Source organism: Salvelinus alpinus, chromosome 21 (assembly GCF_045679555.1).
Source record: "Salvelinus alpinus chromosome 21, SLU_Salpinus.1, whole genome shotgun sequence".
In the NCBI taxonomy this organism is placed as follows: Eukaryota; Metazoa; Chordata; class Actinopteri; order Salmoniformes; family Salmonidae; genus Salvelinus; species Salvelinus alpinus.
This window is the reverse complement of record NC_092106.1, coordinates 34,304,179-34,321,344: the sequence shown is the minus strand read 5'-3', so window position 1 is coordinate 34,321,344 and position 17,166 is coordinate 34,304,179. Positions and strand designations below refer to the sequence as shown.

Below are 17,166 nucleotides of genomic sequence, written 5' to 3'. Positions count from 1 at the left end.
TACATAGGTATTCAGACCCTTTACTCAGTACTTTGTTGAAGCGCCTTTGGCAGTGCTTACAGCCTTGAGTCTTCTTGGCATGCCTGTATTTGGGGAGTTTCTACCATTCTTCTCTGCAGATCCTCTCAAGCTCTGTCAGGTTGGATGGGGAGCGTCGCTGCACAGCTATTCTCGGGTCTCTCCAGAGATGTTTGATTGGGTTCAAGTCCAGGCTCTGACTGGGCCACTGAAGGACATTCAGAGACTTAGCCCGAAGCCGCTCCTGCGTTGTCTTGGCTGAGTGCTTAGGGTCGTTGTCCTGTTGGAAGGTGAATCTTCACCCAGGTCTGAGGTCCTGAGCGCTCTGGAGAAGGTTTTCATCAAGGATCTCTCTGTACTTTGCTCCGTTCATCTTTCCCTCAATCCTGACTAGTCTCCCAGTCCCTGCCACTGAAAAACATCCCTGCAGCATAATGCCGCCACCACCATGCTTCACCGTAGGGATGGTGCCAGGTTTCATCCATACGTGACGTTTGGCATTCAGGCCAAAGAGTTCAATCTTGGTTTCATCAGACCAGAGATTCTTGTTTCTCATGTTCTGAGAGTCTTTAGTTGCCTTTTGGCAAACTCCAAGCGGGCTGTCATGTGCCTTTTACTGAGGAAGGGCTTCTGTCTGGCCACTCTACCATAAAGGCCTGATTGGTGGAGTGCTGCAAAGATGTCCTTCTAGAAGGTTCTCCCATCTCCACAGAGGAACTCTTGAGCTCTGTTAGAGTGACCATCGGGTTCTTGATCACCTTCCTGACCAAGACCCTTCTCCCCCGATTGCTCAGTTTGGCCGGGTAGCCTGCTCTAGGAGGAGTCATGGTGGTTTGACATAATCCTGTCTCAAAGCTCTATGGACAATTCCTTCGACCTTGTGGCTTGGTTTTTGCTCTGACATGCACTGTCAACTGTGGAACCTTATGTAGACAGGTGTGTGCCTTTCGAAATCATGTCCAATCAAATGAATTCCCTACAGGTGGACTCCAATCAAGTTGTAGAAACATCTCAAGGATGATCAATGGAAACAGGATGCACCTGAGCTCAATTTAGAATCTCATAGCAAAGGGTCTGAATATTTATGTAAATAAGGGATTTCTTATTTTTTTTATATAAACTTTGCTTTGTCATTATGGGGTATTGTGTGTAGATTGATGAGAAAAACAAATCTAATCAATTTTAGAATAAGGCTGTAACGTAACAAGATGCGGAAAAAGTCAAGGGTTCTGAATACTTTACAAATGCACTGTATATGTGTGTTTGTGTGTGTCTGTGTGTGTGTATCTACTTTCCGTAACTAAGTGTGTGTGCAGTACTCTGTCTCTCTGTAGGCTATATGTATGTAATGTGTGTATTAGATTTTTGTAGACTGTATGTAGGTATTGTGTGTGTTATCTCTCTGTAGATTATATGTAAGTAGTATGTGTTTGTGTTATCTCTCTGTAGACTATATGTAGGTAGTGTGTGTCTGTGTGTGTGTTTGCGTGCGTGTGTGTGTGTGTGTGTGTGTGTGTGTGTGTGTGTGTGTGTGTGTGTGTGTGTGTGTGTGTGTGTGTGTGTGTGTGTGTGTGTGTGTGTGTGTGTGTGTGTGTGTGTGTGTTATTTCTCTGTATATGTAGGTTGTGTGCATTATGCAGAGCTAGGAGAGAGTTCTATAAATAAATCAGGCTGCAGTGGCTCACAGGCGGAATAATCTATCTGACACCGGGGAGGGAGGGAGAGAGGGAGAGAGGGAGAGAGGGAGGGAGAGAGAGAGAGTGACAGAAAGAGGGACAGAAAGAGGGACAGAGAGAAACTGAGGGAGAGAGAAAATCAGAGATAGTGTGAGAGAGAGAGGATGCTAGGAGTGTGCAAAGCTGTCATTAAGGCAAAGGGTGGCTACTTTGAAGAATCTCAAATATAAAATATATTTTGATTTGTTTAACACATTTTTGGTTACTGCATGATTCCATATGTGTTGTTTCATAGTTTGATGTCTTCGCTATTATTCTACAATGTAAAAAAATGTAAAAATAAAGAAAAAATGTGGAATGAGTAGGTGTGTCCAAATACTTTATTGTTTAGATATTTTCTTCTTGGGTGAGAATGTTTTTCATACATTCTGGTAGTCTACCAGAGCAACCAAAGACTAAACTACAGATACAGTAGCAGACACACCTGACTTCTTTCAGTCAGCTGAGAGCCAGAGAGATGTTTTCAATCCTCAACACATCTTCATTTAATCCTGTATTGTCTATAGGCTACAGTTGGATTTATTACCGCAGGGCAAGCGTTCTCTTGAACTGGTGTGTATGGGAGAATGGGTGACGACATCTCATTTGTTGCCTAGATAATGTTGGAATGTGCAGCGCTACATCCCCATTGTAAAGGGGATTAGGGTCTTCAAAAAACTGGAGGCCTAAATCACTGTCGTGTTTGGACTACAACATCCTCTTAACGTTTCTGAATAGTCTTTCTATGCTTGTGTTTCTAGCTCAGGTAAGAGTTTGACCAAAATAATGGAAACGCCATGCATGCGCCCCTCCGTGGGGGATAGATCCAGAATCTCCTCTCCTAAATCTCTAACATGTATTGACTCACGAGGTTGAATACTTCAAGATATATTACTGTTTTTTTTATGTGTTTGAATGTTTCTTCCACATTGACAGAGTGTTTTGTGTAGATCGTTGACAGAAAAATGACAATTAAATACATTTGAATCCCACTTTGTAACACAACAAAATGTGGAAAAAGTGTGAATACTTTGTGAACGCACTGTATTTCCCACGGTTTGCATTCCATTGACCTCTTTATCACATTAATAACCTCTCTGTCTCTCCCCTCCCTCCCCCTCTCTATCTCTCTCTCTCTCTCTACCTCTCCCTGTCTTCTCCCCCCCTCTCTACCTCTCTCTTTCTCCCCACTCTCTAACTTTCTCTCTCTCTTTCTCTCTTTCTCTCTCTCTCTCTCTCTACCTCTCCCTGTCTTCTCCCCCCCTCTCTACCGCTCTCTTTCTCCCCACTCTCTAACTTTCTCTCTCTCTTTCTCTCTTTCTCTCCCTCTCTCTCTCTCTATCTCTCCCTGTCTTATCCCCCCTCTACCTCTCTACCTCTTTGTCTCTCTCCCTGTCTGTCTCCTCCCCTCTTTCTCTCTCTCTACCTCTCTTGCCCTGTCTTCTCCCCCCTCTCTCTTTTTTTTCTTTACCTCTCTCCCCCCCTCTTGCTCTCTCCACCTCTTTCTCTCACCCTGTCTTCTCCCCCTCCCCTCTTTCTCGCTTTTATTTCTCTCTCTCCCTGTCTTCTTTCTCTCTCTATTTCTCTAACATTCCCTGTCTTCTCTCTACCTCTCTCTCTCTCAACCTCTCTCTCTTTGTCTCTCTCCCTGTCTTCTCCTCCCCTCTTTCTCTCGCTCTACCTCTCTTGCCCTGTCTTCTCCCCCCTCTCTCTTTATTTTCTTTACCTCTCTCCCCCCCTCTCGCTCTCTCCACCTCTCTCTCTCACCCTGTCTTCTCCCCCTTCCCTCTCTCTCTCTCTTTTTTCTCTCTCTCCCTGTCTTCTCCCCCCTCCCTCTCTCGATCTCTCTCTTTTTCTCTCTGTCTTTACCAGGTGATGGAGGTGAAGGGTCAGATGATTCATGTCCCAGAATCCTCTACTCTGATGTTCCTGGGTTCCCCCCGGGTAGACAAGCTGGAGGAGCTGATGGGCAGGGGCCTCTACCTGTCAGACATCCCCATCCACGACGCCACGCGTGATGTCATACTGGTGGGACAGCAGGCCAAGGCACAGGACGGCCTCAAGAACAGGATGGACAAACTCAAGGTACAGTCACACACACATGCAATATGCACACACACACACACGTGCACACACACACACACAGTCACACACACATACACGTGTGCTCATACTCATTATTCTGTCATGTAGATATTCAGCCGTGGACTCATCCGGCTTCAGAAGAAGAGGACACGCGTCGGTCACTAAACCTTTACTCCATCATCCACATTCTACTATATCCCTCTGCTCTTCCCCAGGCCACCCTAGAAAAGACACACCAAGCTCTAGAAGAGGAGAAGAGGAGGACAGTAGACCTTCTCTACTCCATTTTTCCTGGTGACGTGGCCCAGAAGCTGTGGCAGGGGGAGTCTGTCCCCGCCAGGAAGTTTGATGATGTCACCATGTTGTTCTCTGACATCGTGGGCTTCACTGCAGTGTGTGCCCAGTGTACCCCCATGCAGGTCATCAGCATGCTCAACGAGCTCTACACACGCTTCGACTACCAGTGTGGAATACTGGATGTGTATAAGGTAGGAACACACACACCTGTTTGACTACCAGTGTGGAATACTGGATGTGTATAAGGTAGGAACACACACCTGTTTGACTACCAGTGTGGAATACTGGATGTGTATAAGGTAGGAACACACACCTGTTTGACTACCAGTGTGGAATACTGGATGTGTATAAGGTAGGAACACACACCTGTTTGACTACCAGTGTGGAATACTGGATGTGTATAAGGTAGGAACACACACCTGTTTGACTACCAGTGTGGAATACTGGATGTGTATAAGGTAGGAACACACACCTGTTTGACTACCAGTGTGGAATACTGGATGTGTATAAGGTAGGAACACACACCTGTTTGACTACCAGTGTGGAATACTGGATGTGTATAAGGTAGGAACACACACCTGTTTGACTACCAGTGTGGAATACTGGATGTGTATAAGGTAGGAACACACACCTGTTTGCACATGCACATACTGTGCACTCAGTGCATGCGTGTTATATGTGTCAGGGTTGGAGTCGATTCTGAATTGAGTTGTGAATTGTTCTTTAATTCCAATTCAATTATTTGAAAAATAATTTGAATTGAATTGCAATTCAATTATTTTATTTTATTTGAATTTGAATTGGCCACACCCCACAGGAAGCAGAATTTGAATTGAATTTGAATTAAAATTAGAATTTAATTCAATGAAATTCAAATGCCTTATTTATTCTACACATCACCAGAGCAATGTTTATTTTGACATCATGCATGGTTACCAATACCATTTAGCATAAGGTTGAAACATTTCATCTTTAAAACTCATTCTCTTTAACAATTTAAAATAATTACAGTGGTCTGGAAATATTGAAAGATCATGTTGTCGGTTGTCCATAATAATTCATAATTCCCTTAATGTTTTGAAATATCAGAATAAATGTTTTTTCCCCATAATGCATTAGATCAAACACTGCAGTATGGAAGGGAACAATCTAACATCTCATGACAAAATAAATACTGTTTGACATCTTTCAGTTATAATAAAACTTATATTTCACGGTATGGTATGTGTATTGTTTGCATTAATAAGTGGCATATCCTTTTTATAAAATATTTGTAAAATTAAAGTACTTTCACGTTTCACATCTCAGTTGATTCAAATTATATTAAAATTCTTCTTCCTGTGGGGTGTGGCCAATTCAAATTCAATTCAAAGTTATTGTTCACAATTGACTCCAACCCATATATGTGTCATCTGTCCACATAGGAGAGGTTTAGTGCAATTGAGTAATGGTGCTGCCGTGGGTAAATACAAGGATCAATCAAGTTGTGTTTTAAATCAGAAACGTGTGTGTGCGTGCGCATGTGAACAGAAACGTGTGTGTGCGTGCGCATGTGAACAGAAACGTGTGTGTGCGTGCGCATGTGGAAAAACACACTGATTAATGGCCAATGTAACGGTGCTTAACATGAGTGTGTCAGTACTGGCTGCCTGACTGAGTGGCATTACAGCAAGGCCCAGTGCGTCCTTTAACAACCATCACTCCCTCTATCCATCCATTACCAATCATCACTCCCTCTATCCATCCATTACCAACCATCACTCCCTCTATCCATCCAGTAACAACCATCACTCCCATTATCCGTCCTTTCACAACCATCACTCCCTCTATCCATCCATTACCAACCATCACTCCCTCTATCCATTACCAACCATCACTCCCATTATCCGTCCTTTAACAACCATCACTCCCTCTATCCATCCATTACCAACCATCACTCCCATTATCCGTCCTTTAACAACCATCACTCCCTCTATCCATTACCAACCATCACTCCCTCTATCCATCCATTACCAACCATCACTCCCATTATCCGTCCTTTAACAACCATCACTCCCTCTATCCATCCATTACCAACCATCACTCCCTCTATCCATCCATTACCAACCATCACTCCCATTATCCGTCCTTTAACAACCATCACTCCCTCTATCCATCCATTACCAATCATCACTCCCTCTATCCATCCATTACCAACCATCACTCCCATTATTCGTCCTTTAACAACCATCACTCCCTCTATCCATCCATTAACAACCATCACTCCCTCTATCCATCACTACATCAGCTCTCGTCCTTCGCCAGGGTTTGATCCTGCACAGATACAGACAATTTTTCTTTCCCTTCCCTTCCTCTCTCCTCATCCTTCCACTTTTTTACTTGACTCTTCCCCTTCTCTCTTTCTACTGTCATTTTCTCTCGTCTCCACTTTCACCTCTCCCCTCTCTCTTTTCCTGCTCCATGTGAGGAGAGAGAGAACCATATGTTCCCATTGTCATGGTTACTCTGGATAAATGACTGTGACTGGCTGAAAATGAGAGTTGTGTTTCTTGTTGTCAAGTACAGCTTTTGAGTGTTTTTTTTAACTTGTTTTATAATTTTTTATTCTGAAAATATTTAAATTTTATGAAAATACTGAAATCAAATCAAATCAAATGCTCATGGCTTCATGGACTCTCCTCCAATCCCCATGTAGATTGAGACTATAGGCGACGCCTACTGTGTTGCGGGCGGGCTCCACCAAAAGATTGACAGCCATGCCAAGCCAATCGCACTCATGGCCCTGAAGATGATGGAGCTGTCAGAGGAGGTGTTAACGCCGGACAGCAAATCCATCAAGGTGAGTCTTCGCTTGGCACGGGGAGGGGGGCACTTTCTCCCTCACTCTCTTTTTCTGTCTTATTTTCTCTCTCCCTTTTCACTCCCCCTCTCTCTTTCTCTCTCTCCCTCCCTTTCTTTCTCTCCCTTTTCACCCTCTCCTCCTACTCTGTCTCTGTCTCTCTTCTCATTCAAATTTAAATGTGGTTTACACCTATAATTTAAAGCATCTGTAAGCTGATCATTGCGGTGCTGTGTTGTGCTTTTGTGTTGTGCTAGCTGTTTTGTGCTGTGTTGTGTTATGTGCTGTGCTAGCTGTGTTGTTCCACAGACAGAAGGGGTAACACAGACACGTCACAGGGGCTATAACGCTGAATAATCCTTTTAGAGCGTTTTCTCACCAAATCAAAGTTTATTTGTCACGTGCGCCGAATACAACAGGTCAAAGATCTTACAGTGAAATGCTTACTTACAGGCTCTAACCAATAGTGCAAAAAAGGAATTAGGTGAACAATAGGTAAGTAAAGAAATAAAAACAACAGTAAAAAGACAGTGAACAATAACAGTAGCGAGGCTATATACGGACCTGGATGGCAGTCTGCTTAGCCCCAGTGATGTATTGGCCCGTATGCACTACCCTCAGGATACTCTCGATGGTGCAGCTGTAGAACCTTTTGAGGATCTCAGGACCCATGCCAAATCTTTTCAGTTTCCTGAGGGGGAATAGCGTTATCGTGCCCTCTTGATGACCGTCTTGGTATGTTTGGACCATTCTAATTTGTTGTTGATGTGGACACCAAGGAACTTGAAGCTCTCAACCTGCTCCACTACAGCCCCGTCGATGAGAATAGGGGCGTGCTCGGTCCTCTTTTTCCTGTAGTCCACAATCATCTCCTTAGTCTTGGTTACGTGGAGGGATAGGTTGTTATTCTGGCACCACCCGGCCAGGTCTCTGACCTCCCTATAGGCTGTCTCGTCGTTGTCGGTGATCAGGCCACTGTTGTGTAGTCTGCAAACTTAATGATGGTGTTGGAGTCGTGTTCGGCCATGCAGTCGTGGGTGAACAGGGAATACACGAGGGGACTGAGCACGCAACCCTGAGGGGCTCCAGTGTTGAGGATCAGCGTGGCAGATGTGTTGCTACCTACCCTCACCACCTGGGGGCAGCCCGTCAGGAAGTCCAGGATCCACCACCAAATATTGTAGTGTCCAAGTCCTAAAGCAATGGGACTCTAAATCTTTCTCAGATTATTACCAATCCCACAAGGTATGACTCCAAACACCCAGAAAAGGCTACTCTTCTTGATGTTATCCTCACAAATAATCCTTATAGGTATCAGTCTGGTGTTTTCTGTAATGACCTTAGTGATCACTGTTTAACAGCCTGTGTTCATAATGGCTGCTCAGTGAAACGACCTGTCCTGATTTGTCATAGACGCTTGCTAAAAAACTTTCATGAGCAAGCCTTCCTTCATGAACTGGTCTCTGTAAAATGGTATAGAATCAGCTTGATCCCTCTGTCGAAGACGCTTGAACCTTCTTTTTTGATATTTTCAGTGGTGTTGTTAACAAACATGCCACCATAAAGAAAATGAGAATTTAAAACAGGTTCAGCCCCTGGTTTGACCGTGATCTTCCAGTGTTACTGCACCTCAAGAATGGCTGACTGGCTCTCGTTCAGGCAATTGAGAAATAAGTGCACTCATGCTATCCGGAAGGCCAAAGTTAGTTACTTTAAGGAGCAGTTCTCTCTCTGTGGGTCTAACCCCAAGAAGTTCTGGAAAACGGTTAAAGACCTGAGGAATAAACCCTCCTCCTCACAGCTGCCCATGTCCCTTAATGTTGATGATGTGGTTGTTACTGACAAGAAACACATGGCTGAGCTCTTTAATCACCACTTCATTAAGTCAGGATTCCTATTTGACTCAGCCATGACTCATTGCCCGTCCAACATTTCCTCATCTCCCACCCCTTCTAATGCGACTATCCCCGATGCTTCTCCCTCTTTTTCCCCTGCCCCGCTACAATGCTTCTCCCTCTTTTTCCCCTGCCCCACTACAAAGTTTCTCCCTGCAGGCAGTCACTGAGTCCGAGGTACTAGAGGAGCTCCTGAAACTTGACACGAAAAAAAACATCTGGATCAGATGGTTTAGACCCGTTCTTCTTTAAGGTTGCTGCCCCTATCACCGCCAAGCCTATCTCTGACCTTTTTAACCTGTCTCTCCTTTCTGGGGAGGTTCCCATTGCTTGGAAGGCAGCCACGGTTCATCCTTTATTTAAAGGGGAGCTCAAGCTGATCCTATCTGCTATAGGCCTATTTCTATTTTGCCCTGTTTATCAAAAGTGTTAGAAAAACTTGTCAATAATCAACTGACTGGCTTTCTTGATGTCTATAGTATTCTCTCTGGTATGTAATCTGGTTTCCGCTCAGGTTATGGATGTGTCACTGCAACGTTAAAGGTCCTCAATGATGTCACCATTGCCCTTGATTCTAAGCCATGTTGTGCTGCTATTTTTATTGACTTGGCCAAAGCTTTTGATACGGTAGACCATTCCATTCTTACGGGCCGGCTATGGAATATTGGTGTCTCTGAGGGGACTTTGGCCGGGTTTGCTAACTACCTCTCTCAAAGAGTGCAGTGTATAAAGTCAGAAAATCTGCTGTCTCAGCCACTGCTTGTCACCAACAACAAAGCTCAGGCAGTAGGAAGCTCTCTCATCCATTTATATGCAGATGATAGTCTTATACTCAGCTGGCCCCTCCCCGGATTTTGTGTTAAATGCTCTACAACAAAGCTTTCTTAGTGTCCAACAAGCTTTCTCTACCCTTAACCTTGTTCTGAACACCTCCAAAACAAAGGTCATGTGGTTTGGTAAGAAGAATGCCCCTCTCCCCACAGGTGTGATTACTACCTCTGAGGGTTTAGAGTTTGAGGTAGTCACCTCATACCAGTACTTGGGAGTATGGCTAGACGGTACACTGTCCATCTCTCGGCACATATCAAAGCTGCAGGCAAAAGTTAAATCTAGACTTGGTTTCCTCTATCGTAATCGCTCCTCTTTCACCCCAGCTGCCAAACTAACCCTGATTCAGATGACCATCCTACCCATGCTATATTACGGAGACATAATTTATAGATCGGCAGGTAAGGGTGCTCTCGAGCGTTTAGATGTTCTTTACCATTCGTCCATCAGCTTTGCCACCAATGCTCCTTAAAAAGACACATCACTGCACTCTATACTCCTCTGTAAACTGGTCATCTCTGTATACCCTTCGCAAGACCCACTGGTTGATGCTTATTTTTAAAACCCTCTTAGGCCTCACTCCCTCCTATCTGAGATATCTACTGCAGCCCTCATCCTCCACATACAACATCCGTTCTGCCAGTCACATTCTGTTAAAGGTCCCCAAAGCACACACATCCCTGGGTCGCTCGTCTTTTCATTTCGCTGCAGCTAGCGACTGGAACAAGCTGCAACTAGTGACTGGAACGAGCTGCAACAAACTCTCAAACTGGACAGTTTTATCTCAATCTTTTCATTCAAAGACTCAATCATAGACACTCTTACTGACAGTTGTGGCTGCTTTGTGTGATGTATTGTTGTCTCTACCTTATTGCCCTTTGTGCTGTTATCTGTGACCAATAATGTTTGTACCATGTTTTGTGCTGCTACCATGTTGTGCTGCTACCATGTTGTCATCATGTTGTGTTGCTAACATGCTGTGTTGTCATGTGTTGCTGCCTTGCTATGTTGCTGTCTTAGGTCTCTCTTTATGTAGTGTTGTGTTGTCTCGTGATATGTGTTTTGTCCTATATTATGTTTTTTTATTTTATTATTATTTAAATTTTAATCCCAGCCCCCGTCCCCGCAGGAGGCCTTTTGCCTTTTGGTAGGCCGTCATTGTAAATATGAATTTGTTCTTAACCGACTTGCCTGGTGAAATAAAGGTTAAAATAAAAAATAAAAAACCGACATCGATGAAACATCTGATCTCAATACATGTTTCTGTTCCCAAAACGATAATCTATTATGAACACATTGCACTACGTTTTATAGACTTGACACTTTGCCAAAGTAAAAAAAATTATAATTGTTTAGCAGAAGTGCAAAGGTCAAAATGAGTTTGTGCACACTTCACAGAGGAGGCTTTGCTAACAGAAATATGCAAATTCGTGCTATAACGCGGCAGTAAGATCTGGTTTTGACTACCTTCTTGCTTGTTCTGCCCACTATGCTTAATTTGCTCCCATGGTAAACGACACAGATTAATTATCTTGTAGGGCTGGGCGATATGGCTACAATATCATATCACCGTATTTTTTTTTTTTGGACAGTATGACGGTATTTGATGTTATTTGATGTTTTTGAATAGTAAAAGTTCTACATTTGCTTTATGAGTAGCACGTGACCCTAGGGTGGCAACCCATACCTGTACATTCTAAGTGATTTAAATGGGTCTTTCTCCATTCTGATTGTTATACTGTTCAATTAAAATTCAACCAAAAATAATCTCCTGCATTTCCATCAATTTCTGTATTTCAAATCAAATCAAGTTTATTTGTCACATGCGCCGAATACAACAAGTGTAGACTTTACCGTGAAATGCTTACTTACAAGCCTTTAACCAACAGTGCAGTTCAAGAACAGTGCACTCAATTGAGATAATATCCACACTGCCACGTAGGGCTGCACGATATGGGCAAAAAAAAATTTTTTAACCAAATGTTGCAATTGCGATTTGACTTGTGATTTAGAGCAAAACACTTGGGTGAACTGTTGGAATCATGGAAATAGAATGATTATTCTATTTATAATAGTTAGAATATAATATTGGGCACTTCGAATACAGTGTTATGTTGACATGACAATGAATGAAAATGACAGGGAGGCGTAATTGTGACAGGGTAGGAACCAAAGGCTACATTAAATGTTTCTTCGTGTAGCCAACATATTCATGCTTCACTTATTATTTTTTGATTTAGAAGATACTGTTGCACAAACGACATGCTGATTTAGGCCTACACCATTAGCTCTTTTTCAGTACATTTATTAGCTAGCTAGCTCTCCAGCTAACTAGCGATTAGCATTAGCAGCTAACACGATTTAGCTTAACTTGCTAAGAAAAGACAAACTAGCTGTTTGCAGATGTAAGAAACACAAACTAATAGTGTAATTATAGAACGCTAGTGGATTTATATTATGAAGCAAAGTGGAAACAACTTTGTTGTCATCAACATTGCTGTGGGGCTAGGTCTGTGTGGAAAGCGGCATTGAGAGAGAGAGAGAGCGGAGAGGGATGACTCAAGTAGCAGAGTAAACTATAAAAATGGACGTTACACACGGCGTGACACATTTAACAAACCAAACATTCAAATATCGTTATAGAAGGTAAAGTAAAAACCCAAACCAGTCCGCGCATCAGTACCGGTAGATAGTAAATGGTATACCGCCCAGCCCTGCTATCTTGGCTTAGTTAGGAATATCTTTGGCTGTGTTGTGTTGTGTTGTGCTAGCTGCTTGTCTTCCATTGGCTTGGTTTACAGTCCCAGATGTGTGTTGATAAAATCATCTGTGTCATGGCACATTGGGAAGAAAGTGCTTAACCAGCTGTAGATGCTGACAATGGAGCCCCTTTCATCTTCACCTTTATTGACGACTGATGAGATGAAACGTGTCTTCACAAGGAAGAAAGCACACGCACACACATCACACACAGGCACACATGCACAGACACAAGCACATATACACACACGGACGAACACTACAATGTTTTTGTTTTTTTGTTGTGTGTGAGTGTACAATAAATGTGTGTGTGGATGTCCGTGTGCGTATGTATGCTTGCAGCTTGTGAGCACAGCACCTATGTGTGTAATTCACTTATTGCGAACACATCGGTCGCCACGGTGATGGATAGAACATGGGAATGCGTAGTGTGCAGTTACCATGGTGATGGGAGAATCGTGGCGTGGCAGCAGGGCTGTTTTTGGCTAATTAATGACGGTTGTTTCTGTTAAGCTGCTGTTTTATGTCTTACAGGAAATACTTGAGCTTTGTGTTGGGCTGTTTTGTGTTACGTTAGAGAGAAGGTCACGTTCAGGCAGTCTGCCTTTCTCCCGTCTCCACAGGTAGAGGCTCTTTGTGTTGGGCTGTTTTGTGTTACGTTAGAGAGAAGGTCACGTTCAGGCAGTCTATCTTTCTCCCGTCTCCACAGGTAGAGGCTCTTTGTGTTGGGCTGTTTTGTGTTACGTTAGAGAGAAGGTCACGTTCAGGCAGTCTGCCTTTCTCCCATCTCCACAGGTAGAGGCTCTTTGTGTTGGGCTGTTTTGTGTTACGTTAGAGAGAAGGTCACGTTCAGGCAGTCTGCCTTTCTCCCATCTCCACAGGTAGAGGCTCTTTGTGTTGGGCTGTTTTGTGTTACGTTAGAGAGAAGGTCACGTTCAGGCAGTCTGCCTTTCTCCCGTCTCCACAGGTAGAGGCTCTTTGTGTTGGGCTGTTTTGTGTTACGTTAGAGAGAAGGTCACGTTCAGGCAGTCTGCCTTTCTCCCGTCTCCACAGGTAGAGGCTCTTTGTGTTGGGCTGTTTTGTGTTACGTTAGAGAGAAGGTCACATTCAGGCAGTCTGCCTTTCTCCCGTCTCCACAGGTAGAGGCTCTTTGTGTTGGGCTGTTTTGTGTTACGTTAGAGAGAAGGTCACATTCAGGCAGTCTGCCTTTCTCCCGTCTCCACAGGTAGAGGCTCTTTGTGTTGGGCTGTTTTGTGTTACGTTAGAGAGAAGGTCACATTCAGGCAGTCTGCCTTTCTCCCGTCTCCACAGGTAGAGGCTCTTTGTGTTGGGCTGTTTTGTGTTACGTTAGAGAGAAGGTCACGTTCAGGCAGTCTGCCTTTCTCCCATCTCCACAGGTAGAGGCTCTTTGTGTTGGGCTGTTTTGTGTTACGTTAGAGAGAAGGTCACGTTCAGGCAGTCTGCCTTTCTCCCGTCTCCACAGGTAGAGGCTCTTTGTGTTGGGCTGTTTTGTGTTACGTTAGAGAGAAGGTCACGTTCAGGCAGTCTGCCTTTCTCCCGTCTCCACAGGTAGAGGCTCTTTGTGTTGGGCTGTTTTGTGTTACGTTAGAGAGAAGGTCACATTCAGGCAGTCTGCCTTTCTCCCGTCTCCACAGGTAGAGGCTCTTTGTGTTGGGCTGTTTTGTGTTACGTTAGAGAGAAGGTCACATTCAGGCAGTCTGCCTTTCTCCCGTCTCCACAGGTAGAGGCTCTTTGTGTTGGGCTGTTTTGTGTTACGTTAGAGAGAAGGTCACATTCAGGCAGTCTGCCTTTCTCCCGTCTCCACAGGTAGAGGCTCTTTGTGTTGGGCTGTTTTGTGTTACGTTAGAGAGAAGGTCACGTTCAGGCAGTCTATCTTTCTCCCGTCTCCACAGGTAGAGGCTCTTTGTGTTGGGCTGTTTTGTGTTACGTTAGAGAGAAGGTCACATTCAGGCAGTCTATCTTTCTCCCGTCTCCACAGGTAGAGGCTCTTTGTGTTGGGCTGTTTTGTGTTACGTTAGAGAGAAGGTCACGTTCAGGCAGTCTGCCTTTCTCCCGTCTCCACAGGTAGAGGCTCTTTGTGTTGGGCTGTTTTGTGTTACGTTAGAGAGAAGGTCACGTTCAGGCAATCTGCCTTTCTCCCGTCTCCACAGGTAGAGGCTCTTTGTGTTGGGCTGTTTTGTGTTACGTTAGAGAGAAGGTCACGTTCAGGCAATCTGCCTTTCTCCCGTCTCCACAGGTAGAGGCTCTTTGTGTTGGGCTGTTTTGTGTTACGTTAGAGAGAAGGTCACGTTCAGGCAATCTGCCTTTCTCCCATCTCCACAGGTAGAGGCTCTTTGTGTTGGGCTGTTTTGTGTTACGTTAGAGAGAAGGTCACGTTCAGGCAATCTGCCTTTCTCCCGTCTCCACAGGTAGAGGCTCTTTGTGTTGGGCTGTTTTGTGTTACGTTAGAGAGAAGGTCACGTTCAGGCAGTCTGCCTTTCTCCCATCTCCATAGGTAGAGGCTCTTTGTGTTGGGCTGTTTTGTGTTACGTTAGAGAGAAGGTCACGTTCAGGCAATCTGCCTTTCTCCCATCTCCACAGGTAGAGGCTCTTTGTGTTGGGCTGTTTTGTGTTACGTTAGAGAGAAGGTCACGTTCAGGCAGTCTGCCTTTCTCCCGTCTCCACAGGTAGAGGCTCTTTGTGTTGGGCTGTTTTGTGTTACGTTAGAGAGAAGGTTCAGGCAGTCTGCCTTTCTCCCGTCTCCACAGGTAGAGGCTCTTTGTGTTGGGCTGTTTTGTGTTACGTTAGAGAGAAGGTCACGTTCAGGCAGTCTGCCTTTCTCCCATCTCCATAGGTAGAGGCTCTTTGTGTTGGGCTGTTTTGTGTTACGTTAGAGAGAAGGTCACGTTCAGGCAGTCTGCCTTTCTCCCATCTCCATAGGTAGAGGCTCTTTGTGTTGGGCTGTTTTGTGTTACGTTAGAGAGAAGGTCACGTTCAGGCAGTCTGCCTTTCTCCCGTCTCCACAGGTAGAGGCTCTTTGTGTTGGGCTGTTTTGTGTTACGTTAGAGAGAAGGTCACGTTCAGGCAGTCTGCCTTTCTCCCGTCTCCACAGGTAGAGGCTCTTTGTGTTGGGCTGTTTTGTGTTACGTTAGAGAGAAGGTCACGTTCAGGCAATCTGCCTTTCTCCCGTCTCCACAGGTAGAGGCTCTTTGTGTTGGGCTGTTTTGTGTTACGTTAGAGAGAAGGTCACGTTCAGGCAATCTGCCTTTCTCCCGTCTCCACAGGTAGAGGCTCTTTGTGTTGGGCTGTTTTGTGTTACGTTAGAGAGAAGGTCACGTTCAGGCAATCTGCCTTTCTCCCGTCTCCACAGGTAGAGGCTCTTTGTGTTGGGCTGTTTTGTGTTACGTTAGAGAGAAGGTCACGTTCAGGCAATCTGCCTTTCTCCCGTCTCCACAGGTAGAGGCTCTTTGTGTTGGGCTGTTTTGTGTTACGTTAGAGAGAAGGTCACGTTCAGGCAGTCTGCCTTTCTCCCGTCTCCACAGGTAGAGGCTCTTTGTGTTGGGCTGTTTTGTGTTACGTTAGAGAGAAGGTCACGTTCAGGCAGTCTATCTTTCTCCCGTCTCCACAGGTAGAGGCTCTTTGTGTTGGGCTGTTTTGTGTTACGTTAGAGAGAAGGTCACGTTCAGGCAATCTGCCTTTCTCCCATCTCCATAGGTAGAGGCTCTTTGTGTTGGGCTGTTTTGTGTTACGTTAGAGAGAAGGTCACGTTCAGGCAATCTATCTTTCTCCCATCTCCACAGGTAGAGGCTCTTTGTGTTGGGCTGTTTTGTGTTACGTTAGAGAGAAGGTCACGTTCAGGCAATCTATCTTTCTCCCATCTCCACAGGTAGAGGCTCTTTGTGTTGGGCTGTTTTGTGTTACGTTAGAGAGAAGGTCACGTTCAGGCAATCTATCTTTCTCCCATCTCCACAGGTAGAGGCTCTTTGTGTTGGGCTGTTTTGTGTTACGTTAGAGAGAAGGTCACGTTCAGGCAATCTGCCTTTCTCCCGTCTCCACAGGTAGAGGCTCTTTGTGTTGGGCTGTTTTGTGTTACGTTAGAGAGAAGGTCACGTTCAGGCAGTCTGCCTTTCTCCCGTCTCCACAGGTAGAGGCTCTTTGTGTTGGGCTGTTTTGTGTTACGTTAGAGAGAAGGTCACGTTCAGGCAATCTGCCTTTCTCCCGTCTCCACAGGTAGAGGCTCTTTGTGTTGGGCTGTTTTGTGTTACGTTAGAGAGAAGGTCACGTTCAGGCAGTCTGCCTTTCTCCCGTCTCCACAGGTAGAGGCTCTTTGTGTTGGGCTGTTTTGTGTTACGTTAGAGAGAAGGTCACGTTCAGGCAATCTGCCTTTCTCCCGTCTCCACAGGTAGAGGCTCTTTGTGTTGGGCTGTTTTGTGTTACGTTAGAGAGAAGGTCACGTTCAGGCAATCTGCCTTTCTCCCATCTCCATAGGTAGAGGCTCTTTGTGTTGGGCTGTTTTGTGTTACGTTAGAGAGAAGGTCACGTTCAGGCAGTCTATCTTTCTCCCATCTCCATAGGTAGAGGCTCTTTGTGTTGGGCTGTTTTGTGTTACGTTAGAGAGAAGGTCACGTTCAGGCAGTCTATCTTTCTCCCATCTCCATAGGTAGAGGCTCTTTGTGTTGGGCTGTTTTGTGTTACGTTAGAGAGAAGGTCACGTTCAGGCAATCTGCCT

General features: G+C 44.9%; 1 protein-coding gene across 2 annotated transcripts in view; it reads left to right on the top strand.

Annotated features, from left to right (window-relative positions):
• LOC139548275 (guanylate cyclase soluble subunit alpha-2-like) overlaps positions 1–17,166 on the top strand; it is a 72,040-nt gene that overhangs the window by 31,772 nt on the left and 23,102 nt on the right. For both annotated transcript variants that reach the window (XM_071357847.1, XM_071357846.1), the window contains exons 5-7: positions 3,606–3,818; positions 4,034–4,306; positions 6,811–6,954. In XM_071357847.1, the coding sequence (XP_071213948.1) occupies positions 3,606–3,818; positions 4,034–4,306; positions 6,811–6,954 (630 nt within the window). The remainder of the gene's footprint in view (positions 1–3,605; positions 3,819–4,033; positions 4,307–6,810; positions 6,955–17,166) is intronic.